At 36.1% G+C, this 22093-nt stretch overlaps 1 protein-coding gene across 1 annotated transcript; it reads left to right on the top strand.

The window, feature by feature from the left end:
• Nucleotides 1-1792: 1792 nt before the first annotated feature.
• LOC112696822 (ABSCISIC ACID-INSENSITIVE 5-like protein 2) lies at nucleotides 1793-5584 on the top strand. The gene is made up of 3 exons (XM_025749716.3): nucleotides 1793-3667; nucleotides 3758-3829; nucleotides 5190-5584. The coding sequence occupies exons 1-3, from the start codon at nucleotides 2768-2770 to the stop codon at nucleotides 5268-5270; spliced, it is 1053 nt and encodes a 350-aa protein (XP_025605501.1). The 5' UTR covers nucleotides 1793-2767; the 3' UTR covers nucleotides 5271-5584.
• Nucleotides 5585-22093: the final 16509 nt, after the last annotated feature.

Here is a 22093-nt window from a genome sequence, read left to right as displayed (position 1 = left end):
TAGAAGTAAAAAAATTAATATTAGAATTTTTTGTAGTAATATTAGAAATTATAGTTGTTAACTGTTGTAATTAAATTAAAAAATTTAAAAATATGTATTTAAATAATAGTTAGATAAGTGGGTTTAAATATAATTAATTTTTGTTTAGAAATTTTTTGAGTGTATGAATAGTTTGGTGTTGAATAGGACTTGTTATGAATAGTTCAGTATTAAATAGGAATTGTTTATAAATTTTTGTAATAATTTTTGTAATTAGAGTTAAGAAGTTAACTGTTATGTTTAATATTAAGAATTTATGGTTATATGTTTAAATAATGATTAGCAACATGTGTGTTTAAAAATAAGTAATTGCTGTTTAGACGTTTTTCTAATATAATAGATTAGTATTGAGAATGACTTGTTTATAATTTTTTATAATAGTTTTAGATTTAATAATTAATTAGTTAATTGTTATAATTAATTATAAAAATTATAATTTTAGGATACTTTCGATGTATATTTTTCTGGAACAATGTTGATAATTTCAAATAGTAAATTAGGATCTGTAAAATATAATTTATTTGTGATTTTGGTAGTAATAAGTTGTTTCCTGTTAGCCTTTTAATATATAGAAGTATGTTATTTTAGTTGAGGTTTTATTATTATTACATTAAAACATTATTAGTTACATAGAAAGTGAAAATATGTATTCGTAATTATTATTTGCAGCAACTTAGATATAGGCTCTATGTACATTAATTACAATTAGAGATGAAAATGTTATTACTTAGTAAATCGGATTCAACCTGGTTCGCACACCTTAGCAACTATATATATACACATATAATTCGGACCAACCGAGTTGTGTATAACCTAATTCGAAAAAAATTATAAAATAATGAAAACTCACCGTCCGATTTCTTTTACTGTAAATTAAAAAAAAAATTTGCAAACAAAAATCGGAACAAGCGACTAATATAACGAAATAAAAAAAAATCAACCAAAAAAACGGACCATCCGTTTTGATGAGGTCATATCGCATGGTCCGATTTCTCCTATGTGCTATGAGCAAAACAAACCCTCCGATTTACTTACAAAATTTTCAAAACAGAGAATTTAGAGGTTCTACCAAATCTGAGCCAAAACTTATCCTACATTTTGGTGTAACACCCCCTCATTCCATATCCCGGCACAACACCTACCCCTCCACCATAATTAAAAAAAAATGACCCCTAATAGTATGAGTGAGCAAGTAGAAGTAAATTCTGACGAAATGGTGACAATTGCTTATGAACCAAATTAAGCAATCTTTCTAAAAAATTGTGTAACATATTTTGTAATCTTTTCACTAAATCGGTCAAAAGATAAAGCAAACTTGAAAACAAAAAAACGTTTTCTTATTTTGCAGCCGTCAATGACGTTTTCAATATCTTTTTTGAAATCGTCGTGAACAATTTCATGGTAGTTAATATATATTCAGGTCAATTTTTTTTTTTTAAATTCAATGATTCAATAAAACACCCCTTTCTGCTTCGGATACAAATTCATTTGGCTTGCAAGATAACACATAAAAGCTGAGTTCTGGGTGCGAATCAAATCTTCATTATTTTTATGATTGATCAAATATTATTTACCAGTTAAAAGGAAGGAAGATTAAAAGAAGAAAAGAGAAAAGATATTTCTAAACTAAACATTCATCATATTCACTCTTCAATTTTTAATGAGTTAAGAAGATCACACTACACTTTCGATTAAAATAATAGCAAAAACTTGCTTACTTTATACGTAATATGAGCATTATCCAAGAGAATGTAGGACCTTTTCCATCTTTATTATATTAGAGATTAGATATTCCTTCATATATCAATATCTTTTTTTGTAAATTTTTTAATACTTTTCCTTGCTTGGTCTGGGTTAGTGCTCATACTCCCAAAGAAAAAATAAAATAAAATTAAAATGACCAACTTGTTTTTAAGATTTCAGATTTGGATCCTACAGGACTTGGTACCCTCGATTTTCTTTTGTTTCTAACTGAGGTAGTCAGAAGAGTCTATTCTTTAAACAGTTTCGAAAAATTTCTGTATCCATTTAACCATTTTTATAAATTATTCCCACCTTTCTTTTAATTATATTTTCCCTTTAAAGTGAAAACTTAATCATTCTTTTGGTTACTGTAAGCTATTTCCCCCTATAGGTTGGTTTTTGCAGCCATCAGTTTGGCAGTTTCCATGACCAAAACATAGTACTATTTATGCTGAATGTTCTTGCTACTTGCTGGATTAATTTTGGGGTTTTGTTCTTTGATTCACTTTGGTGATTATAGTATACAAATGACATGCATGATAAGTTATTGGTAATTTTTGTCTTATCCTTTCATCTATCAACCTGTGTTGTTATTTTGTGACATTACTGTTTTTTCCACAATAATCTCCCTTGATTGCTGAATCCGGGTCAACTTCTTTTCTCTTCTGGGTCAAATTTCCACTCACCCCATTTTACACGGCATGCCTTGTGTTTGAGTAAATGTCACAGTGAGACCAAATCTCAAAGTTCAGCACAAATTGGTTGTATTTTGGGGTATGTTCTCTTTCTTTTTCCTCTCTTGTTTCAAGTTTGGTGCCAAGTTTGTTCCTTTGGATATAAAATAATCACTGCAAAAGCTACTCTACTTTGGGTTTTTCTTGCCTGCTTGAATAGAGATTGAGGTGCTTTCTGGGGTGTTGGAATTTGGAGGAGATGAAACAGATAGGGTTTTAGGTTGTTTTTTTCACTTGGGGGTTTCAGAAATATGGGTTCTCAAGGTGGGGCAGTCCAAGAGGCACAGAGTGGTGGCTCTGGCTCCTTGGCTAGGCAAGGGTCATTGTATAATCTCACACTTGATGAGGTTCAAAACCAGCTTGGAAATTTGGGGAAGCCATTAGGAAGCATGAATCTTGATGAGCTTCTAAAGAGTGTGTTTACGGCTGAGGCTGGAGGTTGTGGTGGTGGTGGTGGTGGTCAAGCCTCTTCTGGATTGGGTTCTGGGACTGATGCTAACATTCAGCAGCAGCATGCTCAGTTAGCTTCGGTTTCATCCCTGAATCGACAAGGGAGCCTAACTGTTTCTGGAGATCTTAGCAAGAAAACCATTGATGAGGTTTGGAGAGATATGCAGAGAAAGAAGAGTGGTGGAAACAGTAATAATAATGATAAGAAAACAAAGGAGACACCACCAACATTTGGCGAGATGACCCTGGAGGATTTCTTGGTGAAAGCAGGAGTTGTTGCTGAGTCTTTTGCTACTGAGGATAATGCTATGTCAAGGGTTGATTCCAATGTGGCTTCTCAGCACAATGTTTCTGATCAAGTACATTGGATTCAATACCAAATCCCATCAGTGCAGCCGGCACCGCATCTCCAGCATAATCAGCATCAGAAGCAGCAGAATAATATGATTGCTGGTTATATCGCTGGCCCTGTGGTTCAGCAGTCTTTTCCTGTTGTGGTGAATCCGGCTCTGGATGCTGGATACACTGAGACAATGGTGACTATGTCGCCATCTTCTTTGATGGGTACATTATCAGATACCCAGACTCCGGGTCGGAAAAGGGTTGCCTCTGGTACTGTTGTTGAGAAAACTGTGGAGAGGAGACAGAAGAGGATGATAAAGAATAGGGAATCTGCTGCGCGGTCGCGTGCTAGAAAACAGGTTATTTGTTTTAACTTTGAAGCCTCCTTTTCCTCTTTATAGTTTTGTAATTTGTATTTGAGACAAGAATACATCTATGTCAATGGACAGGCTTACACACAAGAACTGGAGAATAAAGTTTCCCGTTTAGAAGAAGAAAATGAAAGGCTTAAAAGACAGCAGGTAGGTTTTGATTCCTTTTTCAGTATGCATTCTTTTATACTAGCGGCTCCACAGGCACTGCATGTCTATTGTTGTTAAGTTGCATTATTATCTAAAGGCTAAGAGTAGCATAAACTAGACGAGCTTCAAAAGGCTTCCCTTACATTCTAGATGACCTCAACGTTTCTTCCATATAGCTCTCATCATTCAATTTTAGAAGGCTTCCATTTGTCTCCTGTGTATTTCTCATTTTGGTCTTTCTTTATTATTCTATTGAACCTTGGCATTCCGAAATTTGAGAGATCGGTGAGTTGAATTTTGTTTCTATAATGGCCTCTGTCTTCTGCTTGTTTCACTTCTGTCCTACTTCATTCATCATTCTGAGTGGTCTTAATTTGATAACTCCTAGTTATTCTCTATCACTAATTTCTTGGAAATGATGCTAGAAAACGTGCAGATTTTAGAACATGCCTAATTTGACTGGCATGATAAATTCATTGATTACTGCGTCTTTAGAAAAAAAAAATTAGATTAATAGATCACGGTTTTTTGAAGTTAAAAATGTGAGATATACTACAGAATAAGATTTGTCATAAAATCAGGTAATCAAAAGAGTCTTATGGAGAATGTAGTTTGAGCAGGCTCCTATAGTGCCTATATTGCTGTGCCAAAAAAAGGGACTCGCAATTGGGACTATAGATTTCCGAATTTGTTTTCTGTCTCTTGATTAGAAGTAATTTCATGAAAAAACCTCTCATAAGATTTCTCCGAATTTGATGTTACATACTATCTCTAAAGATTTGAGTTGTTTCAAAACTTTGTGAATAGGAATTTGACCTTGCTCTGTTATTATGTTTAATAAAGGAGATACAATGATTTCACATACAATATGGTGTAAGATACCCATAGAAGTAACCTAACAATCTAATATGGCAGTACCTTGCAGCTTCAGGGTTTCTCTTTCTCCAACCATTTTGTCTGCAGTTTTACTTACTAATTCATTTCAAGCCAATGCTGTAAGAATCATTAGGAAATCAAGAACCTATAGTTTGTGCTATTTAATGAAATAAGCTATCAGAGTGATAAACTTGAATAGTACTGTTCAAGAATTTGGATTTACCTCAATTTTGTAGTGAATATAAAAGGTGAATAACTGCATATTTTGCAGCACATTCTTAACAGTGCATAAATGGCTTAAGTTTTATATCCATATTGCATCTTTTCTATCTCTTTTCCTTTCTATATTATTTTCAATCGTTCTATGTATTCTTTCATCCAATAGAGTTGAACTCAGATGAGTCCATCATAATTGTGCCCTTTCTAAAGTTGGTTCTAGATGGTTCATCTCTGCTCATAGTAACTTATGAATGTTTTCTTGCAGGAGATAGAGAAGGTGTTGCCAAGTGAGCCACCACCAGAGCCCAAGCGTCAACTTCGCCGGACGAGTTCGGGACCCCTTTGAATGCCCTCACTGTGTTCTCATTTGCAAAATATATATATTCGACACTATAGTTTGCACAGTTAGAAGGGTGGTTTTCTCATTATGGTAGTGCTGCTGTTAGTTCTCCTAAGCATGCTCATTTGTAAGAGTGTTTTTCTTGAATGTACATTTCATATAAGCCAAACTTTAATTTACCAAGCACTATAAAATATACTTTACTCTAATTTTGGACACATTGTGGCAATGTGACTTCACAAAAAAGGTTTCTTTCTTTGTCATCTTTGTGTTGTGTGTGGTGCAAATTATAATCAATATATAGTTGCATTTTGTTTAAACCTGTAATCTTTTGGTTTTTGAAACTGATTCCATGTACAGTGTACTTTTTCCTGCTAAGATTTGTTTCTAATTTTCTGTCAAGTTTGGAACTCTACATGTCCATCCCTAATCTTTGCATTAGTGCTATTATACTATTGGAAAGTTTTCACGTATGCCAGTCAGCTTTACTGGCACTTTGCTATGCGATGCTGCAATACTGTTGAGATATATAGTTAAAAATGTTGATGGTGTAGATTTATTGAAATTATTATGTGCTAGAATCATAGACGGAAGGTGTAAGCTGTTCTGTAAACCCGTTGAAAGCTTGACCAGAATAGCAACAGCAGTATTGACATTGAGGGCACTTGTCGAATGTTTTGTCAGTTTGTGGAGCCGCAACGTTGAACTCAGCTCACAAGTGGAGCCGCTGGAGTGAGTGAGGTTTTTTTTTGTACTAAAAAGCATGGGCGTTTGATTTATTTTACAAGTCGTGAGCTTGGTTGGGCTATGTGATGTTTAAGTTTCGATGGTTCTTTCAGTAGTAATGCTGTGGACAAAAGTATTACTAAATAAAAATAAGGATTTTCATTTACCAAAAATAAAATTATTCTCTAGAAATTAATAGTGCCATTTTGCCAATTGCCATAGTGATATGCGGTACTGAGTCCCAGCAACAGTGATTTGGAAGGCATGGTTTTTTAAAACTAATATTATATATATATCTCCAATTATATATTGTTAAGATAATAAAAATAATTATTATTTATCTATATTTACTGTTTAAATAGTCATTAAAAAAAATTAATTTATTTATCAAAATTTTTAGTGTTTGTAATTAAATAAAGGTTTTTGTCAAATTTAGATATATATTTTCACGTAATATTTTTAAAAGATGAAAATAAAAATAAATATATATGATATTTAAGTATAATTAATATTTTTAAATAAATAACGTATATTTTGTTTTATATTTATTTTTTTATAAAAATAATATTATAGTCATTGATTTTTGAATTATTTATTTTTTAATAAAATAGATATATGTTAGTTGTGTACTTTTATAATTAATGTTTTAAAATAATTTAATTTTTTAGGGATTTTATTTTCAAAAAAATAGTGATGTGAATAAGGTCACGATAATATTAAAAAATAAAAAAATATATAATAAACGAATTAGAGAATAAATAATATATTAGAAAACGAAATTAATTTTACAAAAACTAAAAAAAGCGGTGGAACATAAATTTTGTATCTATTAGAATTATATATGGAAATTAAGAGTATTCTGAATATGAATTTTTAAATTTATTTTAAATTAAATAGAATTAAAAAAATAAATTAATAGCTATAACATTTATAAATAACTAGTTTGTAAATAATATCAATAAATTTATATTGATATTTTTGTATATAATGACAATGTTGTCCTTAAGTTAAATAGGTTGTCTCGTACATTCATCAGTTACTCTAAATAAAAAAACTTCAATTCCACCGTTAACAGTGACTCATATTCGTCTATCTCATTTTTATTTATATTTTCAGTAATAGTTATAAAAAGGGTTACATACGATTTTGGTCCTTAAAGTATAAACTAAAATTTTTTTTGTCTCAAACTTTTTTTACATACAAAATCATTATATATTATTACTTATGTTTTAATATATTTAATTTTTATAAATACCCATTTAAAATATTTATAATTTAAACCGTTGACTCAGTAACACAAATGCGACACCCAACCCTTTATTTCATTAATCACCTATCCCCTTTATTTTATTAGTCACTATCATCATCCTTCATTTCCTTTCTTATCACCACCTAACCCAAAAGACAGGAAATAGGGAAGAGAGAGCTCAGATCGAAGCTTGCATGGAAGAGAACTGTAAATCCCACCAAAATCCTGGCTTCAATTTTTTGCGTTCTATAATTTTAATAAAAAATCTAATTTGATAAAAGTGTTCATATCCTCCTCTTTTATGTATTAGTATCATTTTTGTTCAATAGAAGTTGACGGTGACGTAATTTTTCTTTCTTTTAAAGTTCAGCCTTTTTGTATTTTTGGCAGATGAATCGATTTCTGACGTTTTTTTCTTAAGTTGCTCGGTCAGAAGACTTCATTGGAGTTTCGAGTATTTTAATTTCGTACAGAAATAAAATTTTGGTAAATTTTTAATGATTAAATATGTATTGAATAGGTGATTTGATGTTGTGATTGATTATTGATTGAATTCGGTTGAATTTATGTTAAATTTTTGCAATATATTGATGTATTTGTAAAGTTCATGGCTTGACTGTGATGAAACCAGCAGAGACCGAACTGTTTTGGGGATCAAGTAAAAATATGTGAGGTTTGATGCTCGAGAGATTAAAATAAAAGTTACGAAAAATTGGTGACCGAAAAACTCGAAAATAGATTAAAATTGAAGTAATATTTTAAAAGAAAACGGTTAAGGATTTCGGTTTTGGTATAAGTTGAAGATTAGTAATTAAATTTTATTTTTGAAGGGTAACATTGTATTTGTACACTAAAATCTAGATAAAATTTGTAATTATATAAATTTTCAGGTATTTTGGATAAAAGTACAGAGGTAAAAATGGGTATTTTATAAAATTTGAAGGTTGCTTTTATAAATATTGAGATAAGTGAGGTTTCAAATATAATTTTATAAAAATATTAGGTTAAAAATGAAATATTTAAAAGTTTGAAGTTTGAAACGTAGATAATAAGAGTTTAAGAAAAAAAACTTCACGAAACTAAGTTTTTAAGAGAAGATATAAATATTATTTATTTATTATTTAAATTATTTTATTTATTTTATTGTTAATATTTTATTAAGAATATTAATTAGTAAAAATATTATTAATATTATTATAAGTTAAAGAAGAGCAAATAGAGTGATCTTAAAAACTTTGGGAACACCAACTTAATTAAAGAATCTTATGTTTCTCTTTCCATAAAATATTTAGTGGATGATGAAGGAATAGTGTGAAGATAGTTTGAATTATTAAGGATAATTAAGTGAAGGACTAAAGAAAGAAAAAAGATAAATCGACACGTGTGATTATGAGAATGATTGAAAGGTCACGAGAGAGTGATGGAAAGTAAATAGTTATGGTGCCGATATGAAAATGTTAAGTCGTGGGCTTTGTATGTGAATAATTGTGCGGAGACGCCCGTAAATATGGAATGGCTTCCAAGAGAAGGGGTCACATGCTTCAGATAGAGAATCAGCGCCTGTAAGTACATACAGAGGTCATGTTCGACATACTTCACCTAGAGAATCACCGCCTGCAAAAAGTAGAAACTTACAAAAGTTATGTCGTTGGAATGCCTTATCTGACTTGTGAGTTGGATTGCGTCAGGTGCGGGTCGAAACTGACAAATGAGCTCATTACCTGCGATAGGACTAGACTTGCATCATCCTTGTTACGCATTTGCATTTTACTTGATACTGTGAAATTATTTGTGATTGCCTTCTTGTGTTTATGCATTACTTAATGTTATTTTGAATTGTTGTCACTAGATATTTTTCTGTGACACTTGTATATTTGGTTGTGAATTAATTGTGTTGAGTTAAGAAATTAACTAAATTAATTAGTGATGACAAATATTATTTTTAGGCAAAATAAATAATTAGTGTTGAGTGTTAATAATTATATATTACTAATTATTTATAAATTGTTGCAGGCTAAAATTCAATCAAACAACCCAAATTGGAATGAAAATAAAAACATCAAGACTAATAGGCTGGTAAATCAAGTGGAGCCCAAAAGAAACAAAGAAAGGAACCAACGGGCCAAGCAAATCAAATCCGATCCAAGCCCGTGTCTATCAATTCAAGTTGATCCCACCAAGCTTCTCATACAAGATTGAAGTCTTCACTCTTTTTCATTGCTTCCAAAGCGACATTCCTTTCTTCTGTGTCTCCGTCAAATCACTGAACTTAGAAAAAGTAAGAAAGAGAGCTTAGTCCCTAAACTAGTCATGAAAGAAGAAGGAAAGAGAAGGTTAAGCAAAGAAGGGTGAGGTCTAATCAACCATATCAAGAAAAGATCAGAAAGTTCAAGGTAATCCATTTTCTCTTGCATGCAACACACTTTCTTCTCTTCATCTTCAACTCTCTGTATCTCCGTTTTGAGCTATATAGAAAAAAAGATTTCTGTTGCTCCCTGCTGTAAATCCACGGTCTCAAACATGTCTTGGGGACCAAGTTGGTTTTCAAGGGCTCAGATTAAGTTGACCATTGGAAGACTCTTGTGGTTGCTGCTTTATGGCTTTCGGTCAAGATGGAAAAGTAAGAAGCAAAGTTTCTACTCTAAGGTTTAATGAGAAAAAGTGAATCTGTGGGTTGGTGAAGCTCAAGGCTCAAGGTGTTGACCTTGGAAGAAGAACCCAACAACATGCAAGGAGATAAAAGAAGACTTTCTGCTCAATTAGAGGCAAGGAGAGAAAACCAGAGTTTGAGAGTGGTGTTCTGCAAAGAAGTTCCTCTACTTGGATAATGCTATCTTTTAAAGAAGCATTCGGCCAATACTGAAGAACTGTATCTGAGGTTTGCAAATCTGGTTTTGCACATAGTAAAGAGGCTGTTGATAAAGTCAATCTCCTTCATGTTTTACAGATTGTGATGTACTTTTCTATGTTTATCTTTCTGTAATTTCTTGTGAGAAAAGGTATTGTGAGAAAGCTCAAGTAAAAGCCATAAGTGGAAAAAGGCTGAGTGATACACTTGAGAGAAAAGCCTAGAGTTATTTTCTGATTTTTTTAGGTTGGTTAAGTGTCTTGTATCTTGTACCTGTTAGGTATCCCTTTCTTAGTTGGGTTAGCACTAAGAGTGAATAGTTAGGTGTTAGCATAGCCAATGTCAAGTTAGGTTAGAACTTGAGTGTGAAATTGGTGTATGTAATACTTTTAACTATAGTGAAAATTCCTCCATTGTTGTGGAGGAGACTGGACGTAGGTTGCATAGCACAAGACAACCGAACCAGGATATATGCTGGTGTTAGCTTTTATCTTCTCTCCTGTGTTCTGTTTTTTGATATTCATGAGACAAAAATAAATTATCTCATAAATTTCTGCTGCTGAGTATAAATAGAATCAGAATTGAAAGTTTGATTTAAAAGGTCATAACAGCAACTTAAAAAGGAAGACATAGATTCAACCCCCCTTCTCTAAGCTTACCACAACCTTCAATTGGTATCAGGAGCTAAGGTCTCAAGAATCAAGCTTAACCGCTTGGAGCAAAGATCCAATGGCGAACAACTTGGGCACAACCACAGTTGCCTACACCCTCACTGAAGGCCAGTCAAACAATCGACTACCTTTCTTTAACGGGAAGAACTATGCCTACTGGAAAGAAAGGATAAGGATCTTCATCCAATCCATTGACTACAACATATGGAAGATTATTGTGAGCGGTCCCAAGATCCCAACAAAAACAAGTGTTGATGGAATGGTGACTCCAAAAGAAGAAGCTGAATGGAATGAAGATGATAAGAAGAAGATGGAGCTGAATGCTAAAGCAATCAACCTTCTTCACTGTGCTATCAGCTTTGAAGAGTACCAGAAGGTGTCTAGATGTAAGACAATCAAAGAAATCTGGGAAAAACTCCAGGTTACACAAGAAAGGCACTAAACAAGTCAAAGAAACGAGGATTGATATGCTGCATAAAGAGTACGAGATGTTTAACATGAAGGATGGAGAAAGCATTGATGAAGCGTTTGAGAGATTCTCAATCATAATCAACAACCTTGATGCTATGGGTACAAACTATGCAAAACAAACCTTGGTGAGAAAACTCCTTAGAAGCCTCACAAAAGAATGGGAAACCACTGCCACTGTCCTAACCGAGAGCAACAACCTAAGTCCCATAACCTATGATGAGCTAAGAGGAAAAATCCTTGTCTATGAAACCACACACATAAACAAAGACTCAAAGAAAAAGGGAATAACCCTCAAATCACAAATAGAACCAAAAGAGAGTTAGTCTAGTGATGGTATTTCAGATGATGAGCTTTTATTTTTTGCTAGGAGATTTAGAAGGATGATGAAGAACAAGGATAAATACAAGGGTTCAAGTTCAAAGTAGCACAAGATTGACTTGAGCAAGGTGACGTGTCATCACTGCAAGGAGGCTGGACACTTCAAGCTAAACTGTCCAAAGCTCAAAAAGGAGGACAAAGGAAAGAAGGAAAGGAAGAGAGTGCTCATGGTAGCTTGGGAGGATCTTGAGAACGACTCAAATGAAGGAGAAGAATCTGAAGGTGAAGACAAAGACTGTTTCATGACTGGAAACAACAATCTTGATGAGGTAAATTACTATGATTTGACCATAGATGATTTACATGCTATTATTGATGATCTCACTTTAAATACATCAAAGTTGCTAGATAAATATAATGAGTGCAGATCTGAAAGAGATGTGTTAAGAGTTGAAAATGATTTTTTGAAAGAAAAAGTGAAGGAAACTGAATGTGCTTTGGACATTATTGAAGAAAACAGATTTTTAAAATCTGAACTTCAAAAATTAAAAGGAAAGCACATTATGGATCCTTCCCAAGAGCTAATTGCTGAAAATGAAAGATTAAATGATATGATTAAAAGGCTAAATGGTGACTTAGCAAAATTTGCTCAAAGTTCTAGTAACTTGGACAAATTACTTGCAAGCCAAAAATCATTGTTTGAAAAATCTGGTTTAGGTTACATAACCAAGGAAAGTGCAGTTTTTAATGATTCCTCTAAAAAATTTGTGGCTTCTTCATCAAATACAAAAACTACATCTAACAAATCTGGTATTGGGTATGTTCCCACACTTGAGGAGAAATTTGATGAAGTTCACACAAGTGAAACTGAACCTTTACCAAGAACCGAACCTATTTCAAACAAACCAGGTTTGGAATACTTTTCGAAAAATGAGGTTGCTTTCAAGAAACCACCATTTTACAACAAAACCTCATATTCAAAAAATCCAAAGATTTTCAAAAATTCTGGTGAAAATGCTTTTGCAAAGAGGAATAATTATAACAAAAATCAGTTTCTCAAAAGAAATGCACCTCTTCCAAAAACCATAAAATTTCAATCATTTAATCATTTTCAGCATGGTAGCTCATCTAAATTTCAGCGATGCACATCAAAAAATCATTGTGTAAATTGCGAGAAATATGGTCACTCATATGCACAATATTTCATTGAAAAGAGAGTTGTAGGAAACAAAATTTATAATGTTGTTTGTGATTTCAATGCACTTGGGCAACCAAGATGGATTAACTTCAAAGGATCCAAATTAATTTGGATACGTAAGGCTACTTGAAACTCTTCATGCAGATTTGCCTTGCATCCAAGAACAAAAAGGACATGTGGTACATGGATAGTGGATGTTCAAGGCACATGACTGGATGGTCAACTTACTTCATCAAACTAAATAAGTATGATAGAGGTTTTGTGACCTTTGGAGATAATGGTAAAGGTAAAATTATTGCTGTTGGAAAAGTAGGTAATGAGCAATCTACTTTCATTGATGATGTACTTTTGGTATGTGGTTTGAAGACAATCTTTTGAGTATAAGTCAGCTGTGTGATTTAGGATATTTAGTGACTTTCAAAAGACTTGAATGCTGTGTTGTTAATGAAAAGACAAATGAAGTAATGTTTGTTGCCAAACGTTTTAATAATATGTATGGACTTACTCTTGATGAACTAAAGGATCAAAATATAGCTTGTCTTCACTCTAAAGAATCTGAAAAGTGGTTATGGCACAAGAGATTGGGCCATGCAAGTATGTTTCAAATAAACAAACTTGTAAAGAAAGAATTATTAAGAGGTCTTCCTTTGATAAAGTTTGACAAAGACATCACTTGTGATGCTTGCCAAATGGAAAAACAAACAAAAAGTTCTTTTAAACCAAAGGAAGACATCTCTACTAAAAGACCACTTGAGTTGCTAGACATTGATTTATTTGGTCCACAAGAACTCAAAGCCTAGGTGATAAAAATTATGGTTAGTAATTGTGGATGACTATACTAGGTTTGGTTGGGTTTTATTTCTTGCACAGAAAAATGAAGCCTTTTTGGCATTTGAACCTTATTGCAAGAAAATTCAAAATGAAAAGGATTTGAAAATCTCTTTTATAAGAAGTGATCATGGAACTGAATTTGAAAATAATTTATTTGAATCCTTTTGTGAGGAATTTGGAATATCTCACAACTTCTCTTGTCCAAGAACACCACAACAAAATGGTGTTGTGGAAAGAAGAAATAGAAGCATACAAGAGATGATAAGAGCTATGCTATGTGAGAGTAATGTTCCAAAATTCCTTTGGGCTGAAGCAGTTAACACGGTGTTCCGAGGGTTATCTGAAATTGTAGGTCGATCTCGGACGAGATCTTCTGTACTGGTCGGCGCTGTGGAGTCTGACTTGATGAGGGCGGCTGGAGCCACCGTGTCCGGCTTGTTGGACTTGGTGATGGTGCTGACCCTTCGTCACCGAAGGGTGGTAGTACCTGCAAGGGACTCCGATGCTTAAGTTAGTAAGGGTATTAAGCAGGTTTTTAGTAGAATCAGAGTTTGAGTTATACCTGGGTACTCCAGTATATTTATAATGGTGTAGAGTGACCTTTTCAGATAAGATAAGTTAGTTATCTTATCTTATCTTATCTTATCTTCATGGGAACCGCCCTTATCTCTATAGGCTTGGGCTGCCTTTGGATTTGGGTTGTATTTCTCTATTTGGGCCCTTTATTGGGCTTCCCTGGCAATTTGGCCGAGCTCTTTGAGAAGAGGTCGGGTAGTTTGACCTGAAGAGGTCAGTCGTCTCGTTGCAAAACATCTTGGGTCGTACAGCTCGACCAGTGTATGAACAGTGCCCCTGCTCGAGCTCGGTCTTTCTTTTGAGGTCGAGCCTTAATTTTAGGACTTTGATCCTTCTCTGATGAAGCTGAACTCGAGCATTTTGTCAACTTCATCTTTGTAGAGTTTTCCTTAGAATGCGGAACGTTTCCTTTTTGAATTTTTATTCTTTTGAAAACGCGCGTCTCTTGCTTTGGGAATGCGCGAGAATTTAATAACCTCATTAATTCTTTTAATGCTTCGTTTCTTTGTTTATTTTAAACTTTTCACAAAAATGGTTTCTTTTCTCTGTTTCGTAACTTCCCCTTTTCTTTCTCACTTTCTGTTTTCGCCTGAAATTTGTATTTTCGCGTTTCTCCCTGCGACGTTGTTTGGTGATCGTCGGTGCTTTCTTTGCTCTTGAAAGGCGATTCTGGTTTCTATTTTTCCATCTTCAGTTTCCTTTGAAGCTTCCTTTTTCCCGGTTGGTTCTTCTTTCTGCTCTTTACTTCTTTTGCTTTGCCTTCGGTTTTTTGGTAAAGTTTTGGTTTTGCTTGAATGCATGTTGGGAAGCTTGAACCTTTTTGCGCCGTCATGCTTACTTGTTGTTGTGCTGCATATTTTTCTAGTTTTTATGAACCTGTTTTCTTTACCCAAAAGGTTGCTCCTTTTGATGACTTTCGCTATGTTGATGATTTTACTGATGAACCTTTGTAGAAAGTAATGATTTTTTCTGGTGGCTTATTTTGATTTTCTTCTTGATACTTTCATTATTTGGTAGTTCCGTTTTGTTGATAAGCTGAGATTGTGAGTTGGGGAGGTAATTATTTTGATGACTTTTGATTTGTAGCTCGTGGCTTTCTTTCTCAGAGTGTCACTTTTGTTGAAAAGGGCATTATCTTCCTGTTAGGATGTGTAGAGATGTAGACTTGTAGGTTTTTCTGAGTCCTTATTCCATAACTTGCCTCCAAAGGATGCCCTTGGATCTTTAGTGTGGGTCCTGGGGTTTTCTTTTGTTGCTTGTATTGCTCTGTGTCATATTTTGTCCGAGATGTTTTTTAGAATCCATTTTTTTCTTGTTTTGTAGGACTAGTTGGCCATGTCTTCTCGCAAAAATAGTGTAGAGACGTCTTCTAAGGTTCCTGAGGGGATGTCTAATTGGTTGGACTCCCTTGTGTTAATGTGTGTTTCTGTGGTGAATACTGAGTTTTGTGTGGAGCTTAGGAAACATCACCGCCTCTGTAAGAGTAGAGATCAGGAAAGGAACTATGAATTAGTAGCACCTGATTCTGAGGAGAGGGTTTGCTTTCCTTCTCTGACCCGGGGGGAGCGCCCTTTCTTTTACGCTTATGACTTTTTTTTGGCCAGTTGAATATCACTTTTCCTTTTACTTCCTTTGAGACCGATCTGCTATGGTCGTGTAATGTAGCTCCATCCCAGCTCCATCCGAACTCCTGGGGATTTATCAAGATCTTTCAGCTTCTTTGCTAAGAGTTAGACGTTACTCCTTCTCAAACTCTTTTCCTTTATCTGTTTGTTTTAACTAACCCCAGGATTTCTTCAAAAAAGAGAGCCTCATGGGTTTTCTTTAGATCTGCCCAAGGACATAAAGTTTTTTCCATGTACGATGAGTCCTTCAGGGATTTCAAGAATTACTTTTTTAAGGTCCGAGCAGTTGAGGGAGCTCGACCAGTTTTTCTGGAAGCAAATGATGAGCCTGCCTTCCCCTTGTGTTGGCAACAAAATGTAGTGGTGTCTCGATATACGTGGGAGATGCTCGATGAGGTCGAGCAGGCCTTTGTAAATGTTTTGGAAGATATTTGGAGGGAACCTCCTCATCTTGACACCAAAAAATTTTTAGGGGACCCGTCCCTTGTTCGAACTGCATTGGGTATTTAAAAATTGATATGTTTTTGTTTTATTTCTGCTTTCTTCTTCTTTTCTGGTTTGTAAACTGTTGTTTTTTATTTTTTAGAGATGGCCAAAAATAACGACTCGATGAAGGCCTTTAAGAAGGCGAGGAAGGCTACTGCGGCTTAGAACATCTCGGCCAGGGTGACTGGGGAGGGATCTTCTTATGCTTTGTCCAAGCCATCGGCACCGAGCTCTCCCGAACCGAGGAGGATGATCCCTACCCCTTGAGTCCACGTGCTTGATCCTCCCCATGCTTCTGCTACAGTTTCTTCTCCTACAGTCGCTCCTCCTCCAAAAAGACCCTGGACTGTCGAGCGTTTTAATCTATATGCTCCCGATTTCGATGCGGTTGGGTATGTTGATCAACAAATTGGTTCTTATGGTGTCATGCCTACTAATGATGTATCCATTCTTTGTCACTTGGATTTTATCACTCGGAGTGGCATTAAACTGGCACACATGGGAGCAGCTTTATACCGGACCGCTCAAGATCTTCCTATCCATGCTACAAAGGCCTTTATGGAGGAGGCCAAGTCGGAATTTGATCGGATTAAAGGCTTGAAGGAGGAGCTTGAGGTGAAAGTGGCCAAGTTGGAGAAGGAATTATAGGGGGAGAAGACTCGGGCTGTTACTTTGGTGGCTTCTGCCAAGTTGTCTGAAGATATGGCTTTGAAGCATAAAGATAGTTATGTTACAACTTATCGGGAGATGATGGGTCTGAAGGAGAAGTTGGAGTCTGCCCGAGCTGATTATGCCGAGCTGCAGGGTTATCTGGTGGGTAGTGTAAATGCTGCTTACGAGAATCTAAGGGATCAAATTCGAGTTCTTGCACCCGATCTTGACCTTACTCTTTTCAGCTTGGACAACGTCGTAAAAGAGGGTAAGATAGTTCCAGATGACCCTGATGATGATGAAGTCGACCCTCCTCCTGTACCTGCTACCAAAGCCTCTGTTGTGCCACCTTCTTCAACTCTGGCAGTTGAGGTTGCTCAGCCTGAGTCTGATCCAGATGTCTAGATTCTGAACTGGGATGATGGGACGATTGATGCGGTTCCTCTTCAGACTCGTCCTCCTTCACCCCGGGATGCTACAATTGGGAAGTCCTTGGATCCTCTATGATTTCCTCTTGGTGTATTTGTGTGTAGCCCGGCTTGTGGGCTTTAAACTCTTTTTATTTTGTAGTTATATGGTTCTGACTTCTGAATTCTTTTAGTTGCTTTTCTGTTAGAAACTTTATTTTTTGAAAAAAAAAGGTAGTCTTTCAGGCTCTTTTGGAGTTGACTTCAGGTGGCCTCTTGAGTCCCGTTATTATTATAACCTTGTTTCTTGTGTGATATGCTTGTCTGCATCTGTCTGGTACTATTTTGGGATGTTGGAGCCTTGTTGTCTGACCTCTTGTGATTGCCTCTGTATTTTCATACTTGTGCCTTGATTTTGAGGTTGTGGATGTTTGGGTCCAACTTGTATGTCGACTTCCCTACTTCTATCTGAAGTTATTTTTAGTAATTCGTTTTGATTTGGACCTTTGTTAGGACTTTCTTAGGGATTACTTTTATAACTTTGTTTGCGGGGGGGCCAACTCCATCACGTCGGCATCTTCTAAGTTATTTCTGGTAATCCTCTTTTTTTGGACCTTTGTCGGGTCTCTTTTAGGGATTACATTTTATAACTTTTTGGTTTTGGGGCCGACTTCTTTACGTCGGTTCCTTATAAGTTACTTTTAGTAATCCTCTTTCTTGGACCTTTGTCAGGTCTCTTTCAGGGATTACTTTTTTATAACTTTTGGGTTTTGGGGCCGACTTCTTTACGTCGGTCCCTTATAAGTTATTTTTAGTAATCCTCTTTCTTGGACCTTTGTCAGGTCTCTTTCAGGGATTACTTTTTATAACTTTTTGGTTTTGGGGCCGACTTCTTTACGTCGGTCCCTTATAAGTTATTTTTAGCAATCTTCTTTTTTAGGGCTGGCCAGGCCTCTTACCAGGGATTGACTTTTTATAACTTGTTATTACGGTGACTGGTCTGACTTCTTTACGTCGGCCTGTCTTTTAAGTTATTTATAGCAACCCATTTTATTAAGACCTCGTCAGATCCTTTCTATGGATTGCTTTCGATAACTTCTTGCATTATTCTATTTTCGTCACTTTTTCATCTTTGCCGATATTGTAGAGATTGGGTTTTGTTCCCCGTTTGGTTGACCTTTTGATGAATTCGGTTTTCATCTGTTTTGGTCCTTTTCGTGGTCGAGCAGTGAATTTGATTTTCACTTTCTGCTGACCTTGTAGCTTTATAATCGGGCGATGAATTTTTAGCGTTTCAGATTAATGCGTCTCGAGTATTTGTAGAAAATCTAAAACTTTATTCAAAGAGAATGCAAATATATACATGTGGGTGTTTTATCCCTCTAAGTCGGGCAATTTGTAGATCTTGGCTTGGCACCTCATTAAAAAACCTTTTCAGGAAAAAGAGTGCGCCTTATCCTAAGATCTTTATTACCTCTAACTGTAGCACCTTTTCAAGTTACAGGCGTGCCATGACCTTAGGAGCTCTCGCCCTTCGAGCTCGGATAGTCTGTAGTAGCCCTTTCCAAGTACCTCTATGACTCGGTAGGGTCCTTTCCAATTTGCCGCCAGCTTTCCTTCTCCGGGTCGAGTTGTTCCGATATCATTTTGGATTAGGATGAGGTCGTTCTTAGCAAAACCTCGCGGTACTACCTTTTGATTGAATCTTAAAGCCATTCGACGTTTCAATGCCTCTTCCCTGATTCGAGCTCTTTCTCAAATTTTTGGAAGTAGGTCGAGTTCTTCCCTTTGAAGTTGGGAGTTGGCTTCTTCATTATAGTGAATCACTCTGGGCGATCCTTCTTCGATCTCCACTGGGATTATTGCCTCCAATACGTAAGCTAATCGGAAAGGTGATTCCTTTTTGGTGGAGTGTAGAGTTGTCCGATATGTCCATAGGACTTGCGGGAGCTCCTCCGCCCAGGATCCCTTTCCGTCCTGTAATCTCCGTTTTAATCCAGCTAATATGACTTTTGTTAGCAGCTTCTGCTTGTCCGTTGGCCTGAGGGTGTTCTACGGATGTGAATTGGTATTTATGTTCAGGTCAGTCACCAATTTTCTAAAGCCTACATCTGTAAATTGAGTGACATTGTCTGTGGTGATGGAGTATGGGACTCCAAACCTTGTGACGATGTTTCTATACAGGAATTTTTGGCTTCTTTGAGTAATGGCGTTAGCTAGGGGTTCCGCCTCAATCCATTTTGTGAAATAGTCTACCCCTATGATGAGAAATTTGACTTGTCCAGATCCTTGAGGGAAAGGACCGATAAGGTCGAGTCCCCATTTTGCGAATGGCCAGGGTGTGGTTATGCTGATAAGCTCCTCTAGTGGGGCGATGTGAAAGTTGGCATGTTTCTGGCATGGTGGACATGTCTTTATGAATTCTGTTGCTTCTTTTTGTAGAGTCAGCCAATAGAATCCGGCTCGGAGTACCTTTTTGGTAAGAGCCTGTGCTCCAAAGTGGTTGCCACAGATGCTGCTGTGTACTTCTTCTAAGACTTCCTTTGTATTGGAAGTCGGCACACATTTAATAGTGGTGTTGAAATCCCTCTCTTGTATAAAGTATTGTTTATGATTGTGTAGTATTGTGCCTCCCGTTTTAACCTCTTTGCCTCTTTCTTATCTGTGGGGAATGTTTCTGTTTCGAGGTAGTTAATTATAGGAGTCATCCATCCTGACCTGTTATGGCTAGGATTTTTTCTTCTTCTGAAATTGACGGGTTCTGTAGCGTTTCTTGGATGAGGCTTCTATTGTTACTCCCTGGTTTGGTGCTGGCTAGTTTTAAGAGTGCATCAGCTCGGGCATTCTGTTCTCGGGGTGTTCCGAGGGTTACTTGAAACTGTAGGTCGATTGATGAGCGGATAATTTATACGCTTTTTGGCATTGTTTTTAGTATGTTTTTAGTATATTTTAGTTAGTTTTTATTATATTTTTATTAGTTTTTAGTTAAAATTCACTTTTCTGGACTTTACTATGAGTTTGTGTATTTTTCTGTGATTTCAGGTATTTTCTGGCTGAAATTGAGGGACCTGAGCAAAAATCTGACTCAGAGGCTGAAAAGGACTGCAGATGCTGTTGGATTCTGACCTCCCTGCACTCGAAGTGGATTTTCTGGAGCTACAGAAGCCCAATTGGCACGCTCTCAATTGCGTTGGAAAGTAGACTTCCTGGGCTTTCTAGAAATATATAATAGTCCATACTTTGCCCGAGATTTGATGGCCCAAACTGGCATTCCAAATCAGCTCAAAACTGCCCAGCGTTAAACGTCGGAACTGGCACAAGAATGGGAGTTAAACGCCCAAACTGGCACAAAAGCTGGCGTTTAACTCCAAGAGAAGTCTCTACACAAAAATGCTTCAATGCTCAGCCCAAACACACACCAAGTGGGCCCAGAAGTGGATTTTTATGTCATTTACTCATTTCTGTAAACCCTAGCTACTAGTTCTCTATAAGTAGGACCTTTTGCTATTGTATTTTTATCTTTTGATCACTTGAATCTTTTGATCACTTTAGATTTCTAGATCATCTTTGGACGTCTAGTTCTTAGATTATGGGGGCTGGCCTCTCGGCCATGCCTAGACCTTGTTCTTATGTATTTTCAACGGTAGAGTTTCTACACACCATAGATTAAGGTGTGGAGCTCTGCTATACCTCGAGTATTAATGCAATCACTATTGTTCTTCTATTCAATTCAGCTTATTCTTATTATAAGATATTCATTTGCACCCAAGAACTTGATGAATGTGATGATTATGTGACGCTCATCATCATTCTCACTTATGAACGCTTGCCTGATAACCACTTCCGTTCTACAAGCAAACAAGGCTTGAATGTTTATCTCTTGGATTCCTTAATCAGAATCTTCATGGTATAAGCTAGAATTGATGGTGGCATTCAAGAGAATCCGGAAGGTCTAAACCTTGTCTGTGGTATTCTGAGTAGGATTCAAGGATTGAATGACTGTGACGAGCTTCAAACTCGCGATTGTGGGGCGTTAGTGACAGACGCAAAAGAATCACTGGATTCTATTCCGACATGATCGAGAACCAACAGCTGAATACCCGTGCTGTGACAGAGCACATTGAACATTTTCACTGAGAGGACGGGACTGTAGCCATTGACAACGGTGATGCCCAACATACAGCTTGCCATGGAAAGAAGTAAGAAGGATTGGATGAAGACAGTAGGAAAGCAGAGAGACGGAAGGGACAAAGCATCTCCATACGCTTATCTGAAATTCTCACCAATGAATTACATAAGTATCTCTATCTTTATTTTATGCTTTATTCATAAATCATCCATAACTATTTGAGTCTGCCTGACTGAGATTTACAAGATGACCAAAGCTTGCTTCATACCAACAATCTCCGTCGGATCGACCCTTACTCGCGTAAGGTTTATTACTTGGACGACCCAGTGCACTTGCTGGTTAGTTGTGCGAAGTTGTGATAAAGAGTTGAGACTGCAATTGAGCGTACCATGTTAATGGCGCCATTGATGATCACAATTTCGTGCACCATCGATCTCGGATGAGATCTTCGGTACTGATCGGAGTTGTCGTGTCCGGCTTGTTGGACTTGGTGGAGGTGCTGATCCTTCATCACCGGAGGGTGGTGGTACCTGCAAGGGACTCCGATGCTTAAGTTAGCAAGGGTATTAAGCAGGATTTTTAGTAGAATCAGAGTATGAGTTATACCTGGGTGCTTCAGTGTATTTATAATGATGAGGAGTGA

This window comes from Arachis hypogaea, chromosome 6 (assembly GCF_003086295.3).
Source record: "Arachis hypogaea cultivar Tifrunner chromosome 6, arahy.Tifrunner.gnm2.J5K5, whole genome shotgun sequence".
Taxonomy (NCBI): Eukaryota; Viridiplantae; Streptophyta; class Magnoliopsida; order Fabales; family Fabaceae; genus Arachis; species Arachis hypogaea.
Note: the sequence above shows the minus strand (reverse complement) of the source record. Positions and strands in the feature narration are given on the sequence as shown.